At 58.9% G+C, this 20780-nt stretch overlaps 2 protein-coding genes across 8 annotated transcripts in view; both read right to left on the reverse strand.

Moving 5' to 3' along the window:
- Window positions 1-2472: 2472 nt before the first annotated feature.
- On the reverse strand, window positions 2473-7830 carry UPK3B (uroplakin 3B). Of its 2 annotated transcripts, XM_019752678.3 has the most exons (6): window positions 7483-7828; window positions 7186-7335; window positions 6657-6891; window positions 5317-5396; window positions 4438-4567; window positions 2473-3988 (listed from the first exon to the last, which is right to left on the reverse strand). In XM_019752678.3, exons 1-6 carry the CDS (start codon window positions 7586-7588, stop codon window positions 3829-3831), a joined length of 861 nt encoding a protein of 286 aa, XP_019608237.1. In that variant the 5' UTR covers window positions 7589-7828; the 3' UTR covers window positions 2473-3828. The 2 variants fall into 2 exon arrangements, with proteins under 2 accessions (XP_019608237.1, XP_074184507.1); XM_074328406.2 differs by lacking the exon at window positions 7186-7335 and having other exon boundaries at window positions 7483-7830.
- A 2110-nt stretch (window positions 7831-9940) lies between these two features.
- DTX2 (deltex E3 ubiquitin ligase 2) overlaps window positions 9941-20780 on the reverse strand; it is a 37138-nt gene continuing 26298 nt past the window's right edge. For 4 of the 6 annotated variants that reach the window (XM_019752764.3, XM_019752767.3, XM_019752768.3 and 1 more), the window contains 6 exons: window positions 18085-18225; window positions 15445-15518; window positions 13908-14066; window positions 13089-13250; window positions 11849-11938; window positions 9941-10585 (listed from right to left, as the gene is read on the reverse strand). In XM_019752764.3, the coding sequence (XP_019608323.3) occupies window positions 10358-10585; window positions 11849-11938; window positions 13089-13250; window positions 13908-14066; window positions 15445-15518; window positions 18085-18225 (854 nt within the window). In that variant the 3' untranslated portion in view covers window positions 9941-10357. The remainder of the gene's footprint in view (window positions 10586-11848; window positions 11939-13088; window positions 13251-13907; window positions 14067-15444; window positions 15519-18084; window positions 18226-20780) is intronic. The other 2 variants (XM_019752766.3, XM_074328404.2) reach the window with 1 other exon arrangement.

The following is a 20780-nucleotide window of genomic DNA, read 5'->3' on the forward strand; positions in this document are numbered from 1 at the left end:
AGGAGAAGAACACGGTTCTAGGAGAGCTGAAGGGTCTGGAAGGGCTCTCATGAAGAAGCAACCTTGTTGCTGAGGGATGATCTAGAAGAAGGGGAGTGAAGTGGAGGGGTGTCCTACCTCGAGGGAACAAGTACAAAGCCTTGTGGCCTGTGTGGCTGGAATAGAGGGGCTGAGCAATGGATCGTGGGGCCTCACGGCTGAAATGAGGAATCCAGATTCTGTTCTTGCGGCAGGAAGTCTTTGAGAGTTGTGCCCACTGGTGTGACACCATCAGGTTTATAACCCGGTCCCTCTGGGTGCTGGGAGGAGGTTGGGGGCAGGGAGCAGGAAGGCTGGCGTGGGAAGACCAGCAAGGGGGCAGCTGCTGACCTCCCCAGAAGAGACCAGGGCGGCTGGCCTGGGTTTTGCAGAGATGATGGAGAGAAACGGATGGTTTGGAGATCCAGAGGAATAAAATGAACCCAGAAGATGAGAAAGAGGAGGGGTGGGGCCCTGCTGCCTGATTTCCACCTGCTGTCATTCTGATTCCTTTGATTTCAGGTCTGATGAGTCATCTCTGAGTCATCACCCCCACAATCATGGCTATTTTTTCCCTTTTAACAATGAACTTGTTTTTAACCACTGAGCCATTATGTTACAGCCAATGAATTTGGAGGCATTTCCCAAAATACAGTCCTGGGGAAATTTTTAAATGCCATTTAATAAAAGCTTCTCCACAACATGGCTGTCACTATGCAGTCTGCTCAGGCCTGTCACGAGCAGGGCTGGGGCCCGTCGACGGCCTTGTCAAGCGTGACGGTGGGGCAGAATGCCCTGGCACAGCCGCCCGGGGCTCAGCGCGGCAGTACCTGTGCTGGGTGGTCACTGGTCCCACCCTCCCACTCCCTGTGGATTCTTGCCAGGACAGCCCCGAGGCAGAACACCCACCTTCGTTTGGGCTCACAGGGTGGCCTCTTGTTGACCATCTTTGTAAAATATTAACAATTTGTTGATGTTCTTGTGAACTCACCCAGCTGCTAAGATGACGTCCCCAGCGCCCCATTTTCTGGGGATCTGCTCTGAAGCAAGTTGGGGTGATATAACCCCTCTCAGAACATAAAGAGCCTCCATTTTTGCATTCACGCCCATCCCCATGTCAGAAACCCAGGCATCTTCTGCCTCATCTCCCACATCTAAGAAGTCCCCAGTTCTTGCAGCTCCTGAGTGTTTCTGGAATCCACCTCTTCCTCTCCAAACCCTTGGGTGCCCTGGTTCAGGGCTCATTGCATCTGCCTGGAAGATCAGGCCAGCCTCCCTTTCACTGGCCTCCCAGCCTCGAATGCCTGCTGCCACCACCTGGGCACCATCCATGCTACTGCAGGTCAAGATGGTCTCCAGGAGTCTCGCACTCGTTTCCTCCTTCCTTTCCCCTCTACTTGACGAACTTCCATTTGCCTCTCAAGACTCAGCTTGGAAATCAGCCCTAGGAAGCCCCCTTGACCCTCAGAGGGGTCCGTTGCCTCCCCTGGGTTCTCTAGCCCCTTCACAGACTTCACCCACTGTGTTGCAATGTCTGTTTAGAGTCTGTCTCCATGGTCAAGCTCCAGGCAGGTGGCCAGATGAGATGAAAACAGCTCCTCAGAGGGCAGGTGGGGGAAGCTATTAAAAAACGAGGGGCAGCCCCGGGCATGCACAACACGTCACTGGGGCTATGCCTGGATCAGCACAGATTTGGGCTCGGAGAACAAGCCACAAAAGGGCACTGGGATATGCAACAGCCTAGAGTAATTCCTGGCTAAACCTCCTGCCCTGGGAGGTTTTGGTCATGTTTTCACTCAGCAAAAGCCAGTGGACCCCTCTTCATTCCCGCCATCCCCTCCTGGGCAAGCCCAAAGCTGGGCCTCCTGGACCTGGAAGGTCTCTCTGCCTGGTGTTGGAGCCAGGCCTGAAGAGGGCAGTGTCAAAAGGGCACTGCTGGAGATAGCCAGTGAGGGTGAGGTGGGGGGAGCTTTTAACCCTCCTCCAATTCCAAGAGGCCAAGAGGGACCTGGGATCCAGAGTAGCAGAATTTCAAAGGTGGCTGCCCAAGGGGCTGGCTCCCAGGGCCAGATGTCACCCAGGACCCCAGGGCCTGAGCTCTGCTTCTGTCTGCACCTGGAGGGGGTCTTGTGGCTGGTGGGGGTGCAGGGCAGGCAGGATGTGGGAAACACCACTAGGAACCAGGGGTGCATGGGTTTTGAAAGCAAAGACTCCTCTGAAGTGTTTGCCTGGGAGGAAGCATTAAATCCACATAAGCTGCATTAGTAGCGGGCTTCCTGGCCTTGCAACATATGGGTTTCCCTGGGGCCGGTCAGGAGATGGGGGCACCCTCAAAGTACAATTAGGGCTAGCAATCAAGGCTCAGGGCAGCTCTGGGGCTGGTGCTGGACAGAGCAAGGCCAGGCTGGGTCCCACGTGTAAATGCTCCTCTTTTAAAACCAGCACCATCACCACTCAGATGGAAAAGCCAGGCCGCATTTATTCACCTCAAAAGAGGGGGCACCTCCCTCCCTCTTTTGGGGAGGTGCCCTCCACGGGCTGGGGATGGAGGACGCTGCGTGCTGGGAGCTGCTGTCAGGCTAGTGGCAGGTAAGAGTGGGGGGTCAGCAGTGGACAGAGCACAGAGGGCAAGTCAATGAGCCTGTTGCTCCATCTAGAAAACGGTGTCTGCTGTACGGATTGGAAGGCACGCAGTAGGCCCTCAAGTGGGAGCGTGATTGGCCATCCCTCTGGCTTGGCTGAGGTGGGGTATGGAGCCCTGACCTCCAGAGACCCCGTTGAATGGTGGCTGCTCTTTACAATAGGTCACGAGGCCGGAACCCGCCGACCAACAGCGCCCGGCTGGTCTGTGAGTAGGAGTGCGCATGCGCGGGGCCGTGAGGCTACAGCGGCGGTGCACTGGCGCCCTCTTGTGACTGCAATGGGTACTACCGCCCTTGTGGGCAGATGGACACTGGCGGAATGAAGCCTATACTCCCCCGCCCCCGGTGCTGGGTCGTCGTGGACCCCAGTGAACCCATTGGGGTGGTTGTCTGAGGGAGTGTGAGCCTGAGGGTAGGTGACAATCTGAGGATGTGACAGCCTCCCAACAGTAACAGGTCACATCTGAACAAGTGATCATCTGATATCGAGAGCAGTTAGTGAGCTCCCCACGATCTGCCTGAGACCCCACGTCTAACAGTGTGCGTGGCAGCCGATGCTCAACGAATGTTTGTGGAGTGCGATGAGGGGATAAGTGTGTGAGCCATCTGTGTGTGCAAGGGGGTGGAAGTGGTGGCTGAATCAGTGGCCGGAGGGTCCTAATGTTTCTTCACTCTGTCTGACCCTCCAGCCACCCTCAGGAGAGGCCAGTGCCTCTGAAGGCTTCCCTGCAGCCCCAGCCACTGGCAAGTGGGACAGAGGGACAGAGGGAGGCTCAGGCCTCATACATCGCATGATGGGCCCATCTCAGCTCCCTTCACCGTGCAGAGCAAGGCCCCCTGCAGGCCTCTTCCTGGGGCTTGGAAGCTTTGGTCAGGGTGGTCTCTTCACCCATTACCTCCAGCCTCACTCGCAAGAGGGCAGATGGAAGAGAGGTAGGGATGGAGGTGGGACTGGATGCCCAGCCTGACCACGGTTCTCCCCCAAACTCCCTTGCAGGCAACTGCAGTTGCCTGGAGAGAGCAGGGAATGGGAAAGCCAGTCAGGGCTGCTCGTGGTGGGATTTCAGGCAGAGGGGAGTGTGATGGGGGCGGGGCTAGGAAGGAGCACTCTGCCCTCAACGCTCCCAACTCCCGGAGCACTTCCCTAGCCCCAGCCACATGGGCCAGGCTAGGGGCTGAAGCTGGGGAGGGGGTCCAGGCCAGGCTCACAGCCCACAGGCAGGGTGGCGGCCTCACTGGGCGGGATGTGGTGAGTCATGTAACGCTTGCCCATGAAGGAGCCAATCCGCAGCTGCTCTGGGACCTCCTCAGGCCACCACAGGCTGGAGCTAGACAAGAAGAGCAGGCTTTATCAGGGCTCCGCCCCACTCCCAGGTCCCTCCTCCTGCAGCCTCTGATGGCCCTTTCCTCCCCTCTAGAACCAGCTGGAGACCTGCCTCCTCCAGGTGGCCATCCTGACTACCGGGTGTCAGTTCACTGAGATGACAGAGCTCACTGGAGAGAAAACAAGGCCCAGGAGGACAAGGGCCCAGGCAAAGGACACACTGAGGGACAGGCAGAGCGAGGTGGCTCTATGAACCTGTGGTCAGAGGAGCTGCTGGACCACCTCCCCGACCTCCCAGGGGAGAGACACTCAGAGTGGAAATTCCCTGAACAGCCCTCCCAGGGACACCTCCCAGCTCAAAACCTCAGGGTCAGGGAGGCGGTGCAGGTGCTGGGCTCAGGGAGCGGGAAGGGGCTGCAGGTGGGGAAAGGGCTCTCGGGTGTCACCACTCACAAGCGCACAGTGGAGGCTGCCAGGAAGGCCAAGAGCAGGAGGCCAGCCAGAGAAGAGAGGATGGAGGTGATGACGATCATGTCACCACTTCGCCGCCCTGGCCACGTGTCGATGGAGCCTGGGGACTTCCCTGCACGCACAGCAGCTGCTCAGAGGCTGCTCCTGGACCCATGCTCAGACCCAAGACCTGGCTACCTCCTGTCCCCACGCAGCCTCCTGAGCCCAACCCACCGTCCATCTCAGACGGGCATCTGTGCCCTGCCAGGCTGGACACCCCATGGCTCCAGCCTCTGCTCTGTACTCACTGTGTTCTAGGTTGTTCCCACCAATGCGTCCACCCATAGCACGCAGATTGGTGGCTGACCACGTGGCTGCCCTGGTCCCTGACGCCTGGCATTCAAGGACTTTGGCCACTAAGCCCCTACCCCCACCCCTGGCTTCTGCAGCCCATCTCCCAGGCGTCCCCCACACCCCACACCGCACACTCTGGCCTTCACACATGCAATTTCCTCAGCCTGGTGAGTCATGCTGGCTTCTTGGGGCCCTGCTGAGGGAAGCCTCCCAGAACCTGTGGCCCTGACTGACCCTCCTTCTTGCCCTGGCCCTTCTCCACCCTGCAGTGCTGGGCCCAGGGCTGGCTCCCTGTAGGAGGGGAAGGCGGTTTCTGCCCAAGTCTGACTGGGCTGGGGCCTGGGCACCCAAGGGTGGGCAAACATGTGGGGATGGCCAGAGCCGGTGCCTGTAGGGGGTGAGCTGGACTTGAACCACTGCTACCAGGTCCCCAGTCCCATGACAGCAGGGGGAGGGGCCGGCTGAGCATGACCATTGGGCAGGAGGTGTCAAGCAGACTGGAGCCAGACCAACCCTACCCAGTGTTACCTTGGTGGAGTGTGATGGGATCAGACCACCTGGTCTGGGCCTGGGGTGAGCCCCTGGCATCCATCAGGAGGAACTTCACCCTGGGGAGCAGAGGAGGGGTGAGCCTCAGAGCCTCAACTGTCCTGGGCAGGCTGCCTACTGCAGCCAGACCCCAGACAGCTGGTCTGGGCCACGCTGCGGGCTTTTCCTGGGTATAGGGGAGGGTGGGGAGGGTGGGGCCCATCAGGACCAGCCATGGCCTGGCCCTCCTCTGAGAACCTGAGGCCTCTCTGGCCATGATGACCTCCACCAGCAGCCCCAATCCACCTGCACCATTACTCTCCAGGTACCCTATCAGGTTAGGGGCCCCAGTTACTAAATATAACACCCAGGTGCCTCAGGGTAGCTCAGCGGGGTGCATGAACTGGGGGCCAGGGGCGTCTCGCAGGAGAACTGCTGGCCCAGTGGAGTCTCTGAGGCCATGGGAGGCCCCTCATGAGGGGCGAGCACCCCGAGTGAAGGCCTAAGGAAGGTGGAGTGTGTTCAGGCTGCACGCAGAGCCCAGGTTCACAGGGAGGCGGCAGGCTGGCACCGAGGGCACCAAGGCCTGGTGGAGCAGCTCACTTGTGTTTTGGCAGGGGCTACAGAGCTCTGGAAATTTTCTGAGCACTGAGGGACCCAGACAGGCTGGCAGTGAGGGAAGCTGGCTCTGGTGGCTGCTAGGGGTGGAGCCAAGCTAGGGAATGGGCTGGGCGAGGGGGAAGGGGACCTGGCAGGGCTGGGTGAAAGGGCAGAGGGAGGCGGTGGCCATGCTGGTTCTCCCAGCTGGACTTAGTCTCCCTGAGGACAGCTGGCCTCATCCTGTGGCCCCAGAGCCCTGCTCTGGACACCTGCTTTCGCACCCGGTCTCCACCCTGCCCTCCACAAGCCACTTAGCACTCTATGCCTCAGTTCCTTCGCCTGTAAAAGTGGGCGGTCATCTTCTCTCCTACTTTCCCACCTCCTACCCACTGAATGGGTCTGCGCTCAGCCGTGGGCTTGGTTTCCCACTAGATCTATCCCTGGGAGGGAGAGTGGGCCCCTGACTACAGCCCTGCAGACCCATCCCACCCCCACCATCTCTGTGGTGTGACCTCTTCCTCCTGGGACCCCGGAAAGACAGCATTCTGCTTGACCCCAGATGTAATCAGTGCTGCTCCCCAACCCCAGAGGAAAAAACCAAGGCTTGCAAAGGGGAAGGGCCTGCTTCAGCCGACAGCCAGGATGGGGCGTGGGAAAGGCTAGGGCAGGCAACCCTGGTTCCTGAAACCCCTTCTCTCCTAGCACAGCCCCTGTCCCAGGCTCCAAGCGGGGTGACCCACCTGTAAGGTCCGGGGCCTGGGAGGGGGGCGTTGCAGTAGGATGGCTGGTGGAGGTCGGGCAGGCAGTGGGGGTCGTTGCCCACCCTCAGCACGTGGATGCCGCTGCCACCCACAAAGTCCTCACAGGGCAGCTGGTCCGGGGACAGGGGCAGTGCCATGTAGTGGCCATCGGTCAGCAGCCGTGGGGAGGCTGGGATCTCAGCCAGTGTCTGTGGGTTCTGGAAGTCCCCGGAGGCTGCAGGGGGGAGGGACAGACAGATGGGGCTGGCAGGCGGGTGAAGCCAGGCCTTCCTTGCCACAGTCCCTGGCTGCGCCCAAGGCCTCCAGCCCTGCTCGGTCCTCTATGCCTCAGTGGTCAGAGGGCCCCTACAGACACAAAGCAGGTTTTTTCACCCTGTCAAAGTACCTTCTCGCTAAAGCCCAACTGTCACTCCACAGCCAGTGTCGAAGGTCACAGGGAGGGTCTCCCAGACCCTGGAGCTCTCAGCCACACGGCTAACCCCCAGCCCACACCTGCACCGTGACACACCGTTGCTGAAGGCCACCACCAGCCAGAGGGTATCGGTAGCATTTGCACGCCCGTCCAGCACACAGCGAGGCTGCTCCAGGGAGAACGTGGTGGCCGTGACCTTCCCTTCCAGGTCCCCGGCTGTTATCTGCGGCGTGTAGGGGATCAGCTCTGTGGCCATGGAGATAGGCGTGAGGGTCCTGAGGCCCATTGCCCCCGGGTCACCTCTCCCAATGGGAGGGGTAGGGTCCAATCACTCCAGCCGGTGCCCCAGCCCCTTGGCTCTGGTCAGGTGCATCCAGGTGGACCCCTACTCACCCAAGTTCATGCAGGGCTGGGGCCAGACCAGCGTCACCACGAGGAGCAGCAGCCGCAGGCGAGGCTGCCTCTGGGGGAGCCCCATGTCCACTGCCTTCTGCAACATCCACAGCCTGAGGCTGGTCTGGCGGCCTTCTGCAGCACCCCTTCCCCCAACGCCTATGGCCTGGAGAGCTGGTTAGTCAGGCTGCCAGGCTGGCCCACGGCTGGAAAGACCTGAAAATGTGAATGCACCCCAACCCCTCCCCCCAGCCCAGCCCACCACAGGGAGGGGCGGGGCAGGGCTGAGGGAGAGGCCACTGGACACCTAGACTGCTGGCCAAGCCACTTCAGAGATCCATGTCTGAATTTAGGCCCCACCCAGCCTCCAAGCCCTGGGGAGGATGGCCAATCTGTAGAAACATGGGCTCACGGCCACATGCCTGAGATTCCTGCACCCCAGGCACCAGGAGACTCTCTCTGGTCTGCCGACCCCACCCAGGAGCAAGCCTGGGGCAGCTCCCACCTGCCTGGCTCCAGCCCCATCACCGCACCCCTGGCCCTGCCCAGTCCCCCGTCCTTCCTCAGTTCCCTATTCCAAAGGAAGAGCTTCAAGATCGTAGAGCCCTTGACAGATGACCAGCCCCTCACTTAATTACACCCTTGGGTTCTCACTATATGCATTTTTTACTGAGATATAATTCACATCTCATAAAATTCATCCTTTTAAAGTGTACAGTTCACTGGTTTTCAGTATATTCACAAGGTTGTGCAATCATCACAATTCCAGAAACTTTTCATCACCCCAAGAAGAAACACAGTACCCATGAAAACAGTCACTCCCCTCCCGCCTCCCCCTGGAACCACTCAGCTACTTTCTCTCTGTGTGGATTTGCCTGTTCTGGACACTTCACATAAATGGAAGCACACAGCATGTGGTCTTTCCTGTCTGGTTTCTCCCACTTGGCACGTTTTTCACGTTCATCCATGTTGTAGCGGGTATGGGTGCTTCCTTTTTAAGGCGGAATACAAGTCCATAGTATGTGTGTACCTTCTGTTTATCCATTCATCAGCTGATGGGTATTTGGGGTTTTCTACTTTTTGGCTTATAACTAATGTTGCTGTGACCATTCACGGACAAATTTTTGTGAGGACACGTTTTCAGTTCTTGGCTATGAAGCGGGGTGGAATTGCTTAGTCATGGGGTAGCTCCTTTTTGAGAACTGCCCAACCGTTCCCCAAAGCAGCTGCGTGCACATCCCCACCGGCAGATGCGGCTCCCATCTCTCCATATCCTCATTTGTTAGTTTCCTTTTTTTTTTTTAGTAATAACCATCCTAATGGGTCTGAAGTGGTATCACTTTGTGGTTTTGATCTGCGTTTCCCTGATGACAGTGAGCATTTTTCAAGTGCTTGTCAGCCATCTGTGTATCTTCTTCGGAGAAAAGGCCTTTGCTCTTTTAAAAAATAGGGTATTTGCCTTTGTATTGTGGAGTTCCTTATACAGTCTGGATGCTGGACCCTTATCGGGTAGACGAGTGGCCGACATCGTCTCCCATTCTGATTCTCACCGACTTTAATGGTGGGAGCCTAGACGGCAGCAGCACCAACTCCCAGCAGCGAGTCTCACCGTGGAACCAAACAGGTTGGGGGGTCTGGCCAGGCCCCCCACCCCCAGGACCAGCTCCTCTAGGAGGCTCAGAGGACACAGAGCCCAGGGCCCACAATACTTTTAGGGGTCCCAAAAACATCTTAAATTTCTTTTAAAACTAAAAGTGAAACAAATGAACTTCTAAATGGGAAAAAATGCTCTATTATATATTCATCTTTATACCAACACATCGTAAAACAGAATTTAATGTTTTTCTCATGGAGAAAGGGGTTTGCAAAGGTGAAAGTGCCCCGGGCCCACTCAAAACACGGTTCTGTGTCCCTGTGGCCCCAGGCCACGAGCACGGCCCCCAGGCAGACAGCAAGTGTGGGAGTATTTGATCCTCCTTCTAAGAAGGTCCAGAAGAATTAGAACTTTGAGTGTGGCGTCAGCCCAATTCTGGCCTGGATTCCAGCTCTGACTCTACCACTAGCCTGGGACCTTGGGCCAGTTACTATGCCCTTGAACCTGAGTTTCCTCCCAGGTAGAATGGAGACAGCAGCAGGTCCCCCCTCATGTGAGCAGTGCTCCCCAGAACCTGCGGAAGTAATGGGATGATGGGCTGAGTGGCTGGACTGCACACCGAAAGGAGGGCTGGTCTGGGGGACGGGGGAAGCGGCAAGGTCAGTGCCACGGGCTCTCTGGCCCTCACCATAGCCTGTTTCTTCATTTATGGAATGGGATTGAATGGGCAGCCTATGAGGTCCCTTCCCGTTTGGATACAGCAAGACGTGTGTGCTGGCGTGCACACACACACGCACGCACACACACACACACACACACACACACCCCACCCCAACCACCGCTGACAAACACAGCAGGGCATGCTGACTTTGGCTATCGGGCATTTATTGCAAACAGAACATCTGAGGTATGAGAAGCTGACCCAGACCCATGCCTGTCCCTGGCTGGCGGGGGGGGGGGGTTCTCTCCCCACCCCATGCTAGGCCCCCAGCACTGGAGGCCCAAGGCAGCCAGCCAAGGACAAAGGGCCCCCATGCAACTGAGGTAGCTGCATCTTAAGCCCCCACAGTGACAACTCCCCAGGCTTGCCCAATTCCCACGGAGACCCAGGCCTGGAGGGGAGGAGGAAGGGGGAAAGGCAGACAGGAGAAGCCCTAGCTTCCATGGAGCACCCCGTGCCCCCAACAAACATTCCAGCCTCTGAGGAGAGGCAGCTCCCTGACTGCACAGCCTAGGGGCAGCCCGCCAGCAGGGTGGGCGGCTGGCTGCCAGGCGGGCGGGTCACTGCGGCTGCAGGCAATCCTCAGTCACCCCCTGGGCGGCCAGCTCGGCCAGCACGTTCTGCAAGTAGTTGGGGTCCGGGTAGCCGTGGCCTGTCACGTTGCGGTCCATCTCTGTCTTGTGGTGGATCTCATTCCACACCACCGTGTCGGTCTCGCCCGTGGTGCTAGACGTCCCCACTGTGAAGATAAGTCGCCTCTTCCAGGCCACCTTCAGCAGCTCCAGGACCTACCCCAGGAGACAGAGGAGAGAGGGAGGGAAGGGGGTGACCAAGTGCTGGCTGTGCCTTCCGTTTCTCACCCTGGGGCAGGGGTGTCCAGGCGACTGGGTGGGGGCATCCTCTGCCCCACCCCCAGCCCTTGATTTGCCCCCGTGATGAGAACAAGGAGGGCAGCACCAACCACCCACCAGTGTCAGCTGGGGGCTGCGCAGTGCGTACGCTAGGCCCTTGGTCCATTCCCCAGGTCCCATTAACCACTGGCAGGGCCCCTGGGAGCTGGGACCTTCCCCTCGGCATTGCAATCTGCTGTCTCCTAAGTGATGTCATCCATAATCCCATGGCGTGAAGCCCCATCTGTGGGGTCCCTGGCGTCGAGCTCCAGCCCTGACCCCCCTGGAGCTCCCACTGCTGCTCTGCAGTCCAGCAGGCCCTCACAGTGCGCACCTCCAGACGCCAGTCTCGGTCCCACCCGTCGGCCGGCCCTCCCCTCAGTGCTGCCTTGTACTCAGTCCCAACTCGGACCTATCCTGATTTTTCCCGACTTCCAAGTCCACCTTGGCTAAGCTCCTTCTCTCCCTTCTCATCAAATCCAGGCGTCCCTGCTCTGTCCCACGGCTGCTGCTCTCCACGCCCGGCCACCTGGAGTCCGTCCTCTCACACCACCAGAGGAAGCTTCCTCAAACCTCGAGTCTGCAGCTTACTCCCCGCTGACACCCCTCACCTCACGGCTTAGAATAAAGCCCCGTTCCTGTGGCTGACCTGGAGGGCACCCCGACCCACCTCCACTGCCCCCCTGCCCTACCTGGCTCTCCCTCAGGCTCTTCACATTGTCCAAGCCTGTTCCCACCTCAAAGCTGTCACACTAGCTGCTGTCTGCCTGGAACTGTCTCCCACAAACAAGGAAAGTCCCCACTCGGGTCTCAGTGCAGAGGCACAACCTGGCTACCAGGCGCTAGGAGAGATGGCCTGTCCTCCCCCCGAGAGCCCTTGGGAAGTCCCGGTCCTCTCTCCCTGTACTCCTGGCACCTTGAGGATGCCCAAACCATAGCAAGGTCCCCTGGAAGGAGTGGCCCACATGTCAGCCAGCCTGGCTCAAGGTCCCCCCCCTCCTGTTGCAGTAAGGTGAGCAGAAGCAGAGGCGAGTGTGGACAGCAGGCCTCCCGCTGCCGGGCTGGGCCAGGCCCTCCCGACCCCACCCACCTTGCACTGGCAGGTGGGCACAGGCCTGGAAGCAGGAGGGCCCATCCCCAAGGGTGGTGGTGGGCCTTTACCTTGCGGCCCTGGGCATTGTCTGGAAGATAGCACTGGCGGGGAAATCCTCTGGCGGTGAATGGCTTCCCGGGGTTGGGGTGCTCAGGGCCCTGCAGGAGAAACACAGAGCAGGAGTGGGGTACTGAGAGGTGCACAGGACACCTCTCAGCCTTGCCCCTTCACCCTCCTGGCCAGTGCTATTCCTGCACTCAAGTGATCAAATAAATTGCTGACTCAAATCCTGCCCCTCAAAGACCCGACGTGAGCATGACCTCCCACCCACGACCACCTTCCCTGTACGCGTGCCATTCCGCCTGGCAGCAGACGCTCCTGCTGACTTTCTCTATTTCCCTGATGAGACTGAAACCCCTCAGAAGCGGGCACGGAGGTTCCTACTTCTTCAGCGGCCCTCCGGGCAACGGGCTCTCTGGACTGGATGGCAAGGGCTGCCAGCCTTCAGGATACCCTCAGTCCAGCACACAGGACCTTTTACTCCTCACTCTAAAGTGGCTGGAGCAGGGCTCAGAGACAATGGCAGCAGCCTGGGCAGGAAGGCAGGGGCTGCAATGGTGCAGAGCCCACACAGTGACATGCCATGTACAGCTCCAAGTTCCCCTCCCGCCCTTGGCTCCAACCCTCTCTGGAACATTGTTAAATTTCACTCTGAGCCAAGGAGAAAATAGTAGAGGGAAGAGCACGTGATTAAACAAAACTCATCTACAGTGGACGGGCTCCTAGTCCCCACTGCCCTGGGTTCTAAGACCAACCGTCACCCAAGGAAGGAGGCCTGAGGGGCCAGTGCTTCTGCTGGGGTCTCCCTGGGACCCCAGGACCTTGCGCTAGGGTTCCTGACATCCAGATCCGGCCCCTCCTAACCCAGGCCTGACGTGGCCACTGAGCCAGTCTCTCGTCTCACTGCTGGCACCTCCCCGCCCCATGCTCTGCCCCGGGAGGGTTCCTGCCTGTGGGCTCCCCAGAACACTCAGCACGAGGGTTCCTCCTACTTATACATTTGGTCTCCTGTCCCATACAAGTGCAGCTAAGATGTCTCCGCCTCCAGGAAGCCCTCCTTATCTCAGGAAAGGGCTGAGGGCCATCTCTTTGCTTCCACAGCCCTAAGAACTTGCTGCAAACCCCAGCGCTAGGACCTCCTGGTTCCTGGGACCCTGAACTCGGCAACCCAGGCATCCTCACAGTGACCAGGGGGCAGGCTGCTGGGAAAGGGACCGATTCCAGAAAGATCCGAGGAGGCCCCCTTACCTGGATGCCGTGAGGAATGTTGTAAACTATGAGTATCGTCCCACAGTCCTCGTGGCCGGGGAGGGCCACCTGGAACCGGAACACCTCCATCTTCCCCCGGGGCTGGGTCCCTGTTTTCTCTCCATAGATGGTTTTGCAGGAAGGACACTGCAAACTTCCGTCCTGAGTAAGGCAGAATGCCACACACTGAGCCGGCAGCCCTGACACAGCACCAAGGCACAGCCACCCGCTGTCTAGATGGAAGGAGGCCCGCAGGCGGATGGGGACAGGTCAGCTGCTGTCACACACGGGTTCTGGGCACATGGCCTGATTCCCAGGCAGCCTGGATTGCAACAGCTTCCTTGGAAATGTAAGTTTTGCACCAGAAACTCATTATACAATTTTCATTAAAGGGGTGAGTACCAGGAGACTGGCATCAGGTAGGAAAATTAGATTTATAAATAAAAGTCCCACAGTCGATACACATTTAAAATCAAGCAGGAAACCGTGTGACTGATCAACTGTTGGTGCTGGCACCCTGGCTGGCACAGGATGCACTGGGATACTGCAGAGAGGCCAGCCAAGCCTGAAGGTCTGCCACGTGACTCAGTTCTCTGTCCTCCCAATCTCTCTCCATTTTGGCCCAACTCTACTGAAGGAAGCGCAGCCAGGCACCACCTGCCACCCCCAGTCCCCAGCCGCTGACCCCATCCTGCTGCAGGACAGGGGCTGCCTCCAAGCACGCCCCGGCTCCTTTCAGGGCAGCTCCTGTCACTTGCTCAGATGCAGTGTGACCAGACGGGTCACCCCTGGCCCCACCCCGGGGCAGCATGTGGGCACCTTGTTCCCATTGCAGTACATGGCCAGCAGGCAGAGCAGGTGGAAGGAATGGCTGCACTTGGTGAGGCAGCCCACGGCCACCGGCCCAATGGTCTTGCTGTCGGTCACGTCACTGTACCCAGACACCATGGACAGTTTCTCCATACAGATGATGCAGTCCTGGGAGGGGAGCAAACACAGGGCACCGTCATCAAGACAGACACGCACCCAGAGAGCCTCATCTTGTAGAAAAGCTCTGCATCTGATGAAATACGGAATTACAGCCGAAATCAGTCCAATCGCCATTTGTTCCTGGGAGCAGATGAGTCCCCGGGGTCTGTGCCCTCAGGGGGCTCCCCACAGTAGGAGGGAAGGCAGACAGGGGCCAGTGCCATAACAGAAGCACAGGCCAAGACGGTAGTGGGACAGCCAGACAGAGAGGACAGAACACAACAGGCCCTCCAATCTGCGTTTCCAGGAGAGAAGGGAACTTGTCAGGTGGACAAGTGTGGCACGGGCGCTCCGGGTAGAGGCAAGAGAATGCTGTGAAGCATGAAGCAGCGCAGAGTCTGGGAGGCGCGGGGGCACCTGCAGGGGTACATGAGACAAGACAGACAGAGGAGTAGGTCTGGAAGCTTCTGATGGCCGTGCTCAGGAGCTGGGCTTTGCCTTACACATCGAGGCCCCACTGAGGGGTTTTAAGCACGGGTACTACAGCAGTGTGTCGGCCACGCAGATGGCAGCTTAGAATGGAGGAGAGTGGGAGCAAAGCAGCCCAATGGTGCCCAATGAACACAGGGCAAACCAAAGACTGACTGAGTGCTGCGAGTGGGCGCAGAGAGGGCTGGAGGGAGACACGAGGATGCCCTTCAGGTCTGTCTCAAGCTTTACCACCCAGATGTTTCTCACGTACCCGACTTGCGGGAGAAACAGGCCAGTGAAGAGTCCTCGGTCCTGAACTGGAACGACTGACATTTAACCCACCTCCTCCAGAGTCTCCAGGACTCTCCGTTCAAATAGGAGAAAAGTGACACTTGTAGTCCCCAAAATGTGGCCCAGCAGAGAGAGGTTCGGGTCCTACTAAAGCTGTCACGGGGGCTGGCAGGCCCTGTAAATGACGGGAACCCTCAGCTACTCTCCCAGCAGCCAGAGGGGCAGCACTGCTGCCTGGACCAGGCCACTTCCCTTCTACATAGGCGTCAGCCCTCGGGGGTGGGGCAGGCTCTCCCCTCCCTCATCTCCAGGACCTCTGGCCCCCAGGATGGCACAGGGCTACACCGAGGCCTGTGCAAGAGGAGCTTAGCTCAGGAGCACAATTGTGTGTGGCAAAGCTAAAATCAGAACCCAAGTCTCAGAAGCCACAGCCGCCTCACCTTGCAAAGGCCTGCCTCCTGCGGGAGGCCGGGACATTACACCCAAATGCCCAGAGCATGGCGCTGGCACCCAGAGCACCTGGGGAAGTGCCCTTCCAGCTGGGACAGGATGGCATCCTGGTCATCTGGGGCTGCCTCTTGTTCCTAAACAAAACTAGAAGCAGCACGGCTGTCATGACACCTACCTCATCTGGGGCCGTTTTCAGCTCTTCAGTGTAGTTTCTGATCACCTGCTCTGGCTCTGGCTTCGAAGTTCCTCCTAGAAGAGAGGAGAACATCAGCAGTGCTGCAAGGAGCATGAACTGAGGACGCTGAAACCGGAGCGGAAGGAGGACCAGGGAGAGGTCCAAGCTGCCAGGAGGGTGTTAGAGGGGCTGAGACGGGAATGTGAGCATGCGAGAGGGGAGAGAAGTGAAGCCAGGGGGCAGAACGCTCTGCTTGGCTCAGCCCTACACAGGCCCACCCACCGGAGGCCCTGGAGCCCCGGAGGGGTGTAAGTGGGGCAGAGGCAGCAGCTGGTCACAGCCCTCTCCGATCCTGTGCATATTCGGTCAGGAAACTGGACCCAGGCTTTTCGGAGGACAAGCGGAAGTCAAATGGCAGCTTCTAGAACAAACTACTCTGGAGCATGTGCTGGCAGGGTTGTTTCACTCCACTCTCATTATGCTGGTAAGAACGTCTTGGTAAGAGAAGTTTTATGAGTTGAGCGTGTAGAGGACGCCTACCCCATGTGAGCCTGTGTGCACGCTGACTGGAGATGATGGCCACACTGATGCTGTCACGACAAGCTGCAAAGTCTGTTCGAGCCTGTCCCTAGACTATAGGGGCTCAGTGACATACCTACTCGGTTACAAAGCCAAGTGACTCTGGGCAGCAGCCAAGATGCAGCAGGAAGCGAGTACCTGGCTGCCCAGCTCCTCTCAAAATCTCCCATTCGTCTGTGTACACGTGCACCAACCCTGTACCAACAGACCCCACCCAAGGCCAAGACACTCCCCCAGCTAGTGAGAGAGAACTGGCACGGCTGGGGATTTGTCCAGACAGAGGCAGCGGCAGAATCAGAGAGAATGGCAGCAAAGCCTGTGCAAGAGTGAAAAGGAGGGGCCAGGGAGAGCAGCGCAGCCTGGGAGTGACCCTGCACGGCTCCTCATCCCGCCTCAAGGTCATTGGGGAGCTCCTGATCCCAGCTGGTTTGAACCCAAGGGGCCCCGGTTTGAACGAAGCTCACGGCCCTGTGGCTGCAAAGACGTACAAGCCTGAGGGTTCAAAGCCTAGCTCCCTCTAGACCACAGAGAGCCGGGTGACAGTTATGAGGGGAGCAGAGAGGACAGACAGGCAACGTTAGGTGGATTCTGGCTCTTGTGCTGGGACCAAATCACGTCACCTCTGAGTCTCAGTTACCTCGTCTAAAAAGTGAAGACCCAATACTGACAAAGCTGTGATAGCTGTAAAGGCATGAGCTGCTACTACCTGAAAGGCAGCTACCGGCAAAGGAACACCCCCCACACACACACCCACAAACACCCCCTCACACACCCACACACACAGGCGCTAGGACCCTGGCTTTCGCCACTGTGGTGAGAAAGCCACAGCGACCGGCGGCACTGGGAAGCCGTCCTGGCAGTGGGGACTCACACGGAGGAAGGAGCCTCTCAGGAAAGCCTGGTGGCCACAGGCCCGGCTGCAGATGAACCCAGGATCCCACCCCTGGGACCAGCCTCTGGCTCACCTCTGGGGAGGCAGGCGTGGCATGCCACTCCCCCACCACCTGCCTTCACCCAAGCCGCCTTTCTGAACTGAGGGCAGCTTCCACATTTCTCCAAGAAGGGGCCAGCCAGGTGACCAGCAATCCCAGAGGGTCTGTGTTCTTTCCAGGCAAACCCAAGTGCCTCAGGAAGCTGCGGCCTGCCCCAGCCCACAGACCTGTCCCCACCTCCAAGGCAGAGTAAGAGCTGGAACAGGATCAGGAGCGCAGAGCCCGCCTCGGTTGCTGGGGTGGGGCTGGGGCAGGGACCGGGCAAGTAAAGCCCTGCCTGTCCGGGCCTTTCTCCTCCCCTGGGGGCTGGAAGGCAGTGGACAGGATCGGAGCAGCCACCCTTACTACGTGCCAGGTGCTCCACGTGTGGACTTTCTGTTCCTCACAAGAAACCTGCTAAGTAGGAGGCACCTGCTCAAGAACGGAGACACTCGCTCGCGTGATATCACAAAGCTAGTGAGCGCTGGAGCCATGCCCCCTGCTCACCACACTGTCCTAAAGGTCACTGGGCTTGCAACATCTGTGCTTCTCTGGCCCCATGATGGAGCCAGAGCCACAGCTGGCTTTAGAAAAAGTTTACAACTTACTACCTACAGGCCCCTGCACACAAGTCTTGTTAAAACTCACAGAACCTTCTAGAACCACTTCTTCCCCAGCCGGGTGACAGGCAGGGCAGTGGTCATCGGGGGACCCCTCTGAGGTAGATCAGACAGGGCTGCGGGCCTTTCCTGAGACACACACTGGCCCCAGTGGAAGGGACAGTCGTCCCTTACCCTGAGCCAGGCCTCACCCCACACATGTGTTTGCAAAGCCAGAATCCTCAAGTACAGGCCCATCCCACTCCAACTGTGCCAGGGAGACAGGACCTGCACCCGGGGCTGCAGGGGGCCACCTCTGCTCTCGGGGGCAGGGAGAAGGACCGTGAAGCCTGTGCCCCCGCAGGCGGGGTGAAGGAAGAGGAGAAGGGCTGTGGGAATCAGAGAAGAGCAATCAACGCGAGAGAGTCAGAGGCAGCAAGACTCGGAGGCGGCTGAGCAGAGGCCAGAGAGCATTCGTGAGCAGGAACTACCTTTCATGGACATTTTCCTCAATCTCTTAACTGAGCTGTGACTTTTAGAGGCCAGACAGGAGGCGGGAGGGCTGGCGGGCTGGGGTGCGCGGCTAAGACACACAGGGAGTCCGATGGCTGACATCAGAACACTCGTCATGCCTACACGGGGTGTGAGATCAGACATGCAGAGGGGAGAAACGTTAGGAGTCATTCGGCACGTGACGTCCACAAACCCCGGCTGAGCCCAGGTGGCACTGTGAATGGCCATCAGGACCCACCGATCTCCCCGGGGAATCCAGCGGCTACAGGCTGCCAGGGCCTCCCCAGGCTGGCATGGCTAAGCTCCAGGCCAGGAACAGTGAGAAGCCAGGCTCACTGGAGCCCTGGCCCCAGGTTCCACAGGTGTCTGTACAAGCAACCGATCAGCCTGTGCCCAGAGTATGCAGGGGGGGCAAAGCTGTTTGCATCAGGAGAGGGCAGGATGCCACCCCAGGAAGCCTCCTGAGCAGTTCCGGATGGCGTCTCCCCATGCCAGGCACAGGGAAAGAGAGACGGGCGACATGAAAGTGTGCAGCCAAGCTATGGAAACGTGGATGGTCTCCAGAGCCCACAGGCCTCCCCGTGATCCTCCTGCACATGTGCTTCCTTGACTCTGGGTCACCCTGCCTCCACTGGGGTGCTCTTTGCTTTCCATGCCCTATCTGGCCTGTCTAGGTGGCTTCAGTGCCATTGCCGGGGAGGGCGAGCAGGAACGCTCCCCAACTGAGGTGTCCCCACGGCCCACGTGACTGCTCTTCTAGTACAGCAAAGGAAGACCACAGCTTCCTTCCTTCTCTGGTGCCCTCGGCAGGGCTGAGGCTTAAACAGCCCCTCTGCCCTGGGTGGAGCACGGTGGGTAGGCCCACAGCGGGTGGGCAGGGCATCAGGCAGCCCTGCTGAGATGGACGGTCCGGATGCCGGTAGGAGGCAGCCTCATTGCTCAGCCTGGCACTCCACACGAGCTGGCCCTCCTCGCACACTGCACTCTGCACTCCCCGCGGACCCAACACTTCCTGAACACAGCATGTCCTCCTGTTGGGGTCCCTATTCCTGTCACACTCTCAGCCTACCATGCTGCCCAAAGCACCACCTCCCCAGCCGCCCGTCCTCAGTCTGGCTCAAAAGCACCCCCTCCCCAGGGAAGGGAGCTCTGGGCTCCTCCTCGGGCACCTCCCTAAGGATGGCTTTCCAGGTGCTCAGAATCTGGCTCTGGGGCAGGGCACCGTGGGCGGCTTGGGGTGGGCAGTGGAGCTCCTGGCCCTGCTGGGCTCCACTCCCCACCCAGGCCAGGCAGAGCGCACTGCCCACTACAGACACCATTCAGAGGGGTAAGAGGGCACCTGGCCTCGGGACCCACCAGACCAGCTGCAGTGGCCTCCACCGGAAGAACAAGGGCTCTCGACGTGGCCAACGTGCCCAGTCAGGGGCAGAAGCAGGGGCCAGTAGCAGCCTGGGCAGCGCAGCCCAGTCAGGTGGGGTGTATTGTGGTAGCCGCTAGAAGTGCCATCAGAAGACCAAGGCTGGACCCTGGGTGCCTGCTCGTCAGGTAATGCAAAGCCACCAGGGTCCCAAGGTTTGCTCCTGGGCTTAAATGTGGCGTCCCTTAGGAACTAAACATCGGGCAGACTGAATGACAAGCAGACACAGGGGGCAGAAAGATGGGAAGAACCATGGACCTCTGTACTGCCCACAGCCTCTTGCTCCAACATCAATTAGCTCCCTCCCTTCAACTAGTCCTCTCCTCAAGCTCGTCTCAGCAGGCAGCCCCTCCCTGAGCACCCCATCTAAGAGGGCACGTTCCCCTCCAGCTCGGTCTCCTTTATTCTGCTCAGTGTTCTTACCACCTGAGGACTCGCTCGTCTGTTTCTGTGACTGTCTCCCCCACAGTGAGCACCGAGGGCAGGGCCAGGTCACAGAAGTGCTGGGGAACAGTCACCCCGGGACCACCACCACCAGCCTCCCAGAGGCATAAACAATGCTCCTGCCCTTTCCGATGCAGGACCCATTCCCCTGAATTCAAGTCTCAGACACAGGTCTCCAGCTAGAAGCCTACAGAGGGCCAGCCTACCTTCTTATGACACAGCGGGAAAATCTCCCCCAAAAACAGTGTCCAGTGGACAGGATGGTGGGAGGACACCAAGAGTGGACCATCACATCTTCCGCAACAGCTCAGGACAGCCCCCCAAACTCCTAACGTCCCCAAATAACGAACAGCTCAAACAGCCACAGCTTTTCCTCCACTCCTGAGAGGACTCCCACCTGCTGTCAGAGCCCCTGAAGGTTGCAGTGCTCATACACAGCAGATGTGCAAACACCCTCCTCTGACACCAAGGGTCAGCCTTGCATCCAGTGACCAGGGCTCAGGTTCGAGCTCCTCCTCCTCCGGCTCGGACCTTGCCAAGCAGGTTCAAGGCCAGCACCATGCCTCCTGGGCGCTCCGATCTCAGGCAGGTTGCAGCGGCACAAGATGCACATTCCTCCTCCCTCACAGGGTGGCAACCTGGCCCCAGCATCAGGGTCCCATTCCACCCCAACCCCCAAAAGAAGGCCAAGCCATGCAGCAGCCAGTGAAGCTGTCACCTGAGGCACTCCTGTCCTGACCTGGAGGTGGCTCCTCTGTGGCCCAGCACAGAGGGGGCCACAGTCCACCCAACAGCACGACCACTTGTTTATAA

This window comes from Rhinolophus sinicus, chromosome 3, assembly GCF_057876585.1.
Source record: "Rhinolophus sinicus isolate RSI-liver-muscle chromosome 3, RSI-T2T, whole genome shotgun sequence".
Classification (NCBI taxonomy): domain Eukaryota; kingdom Metazoa; phylum Chordata; class Mammalia; order Chiroptera; family Rhinolophidae; genus Rhinolophus; species Rhinolophus sinicus.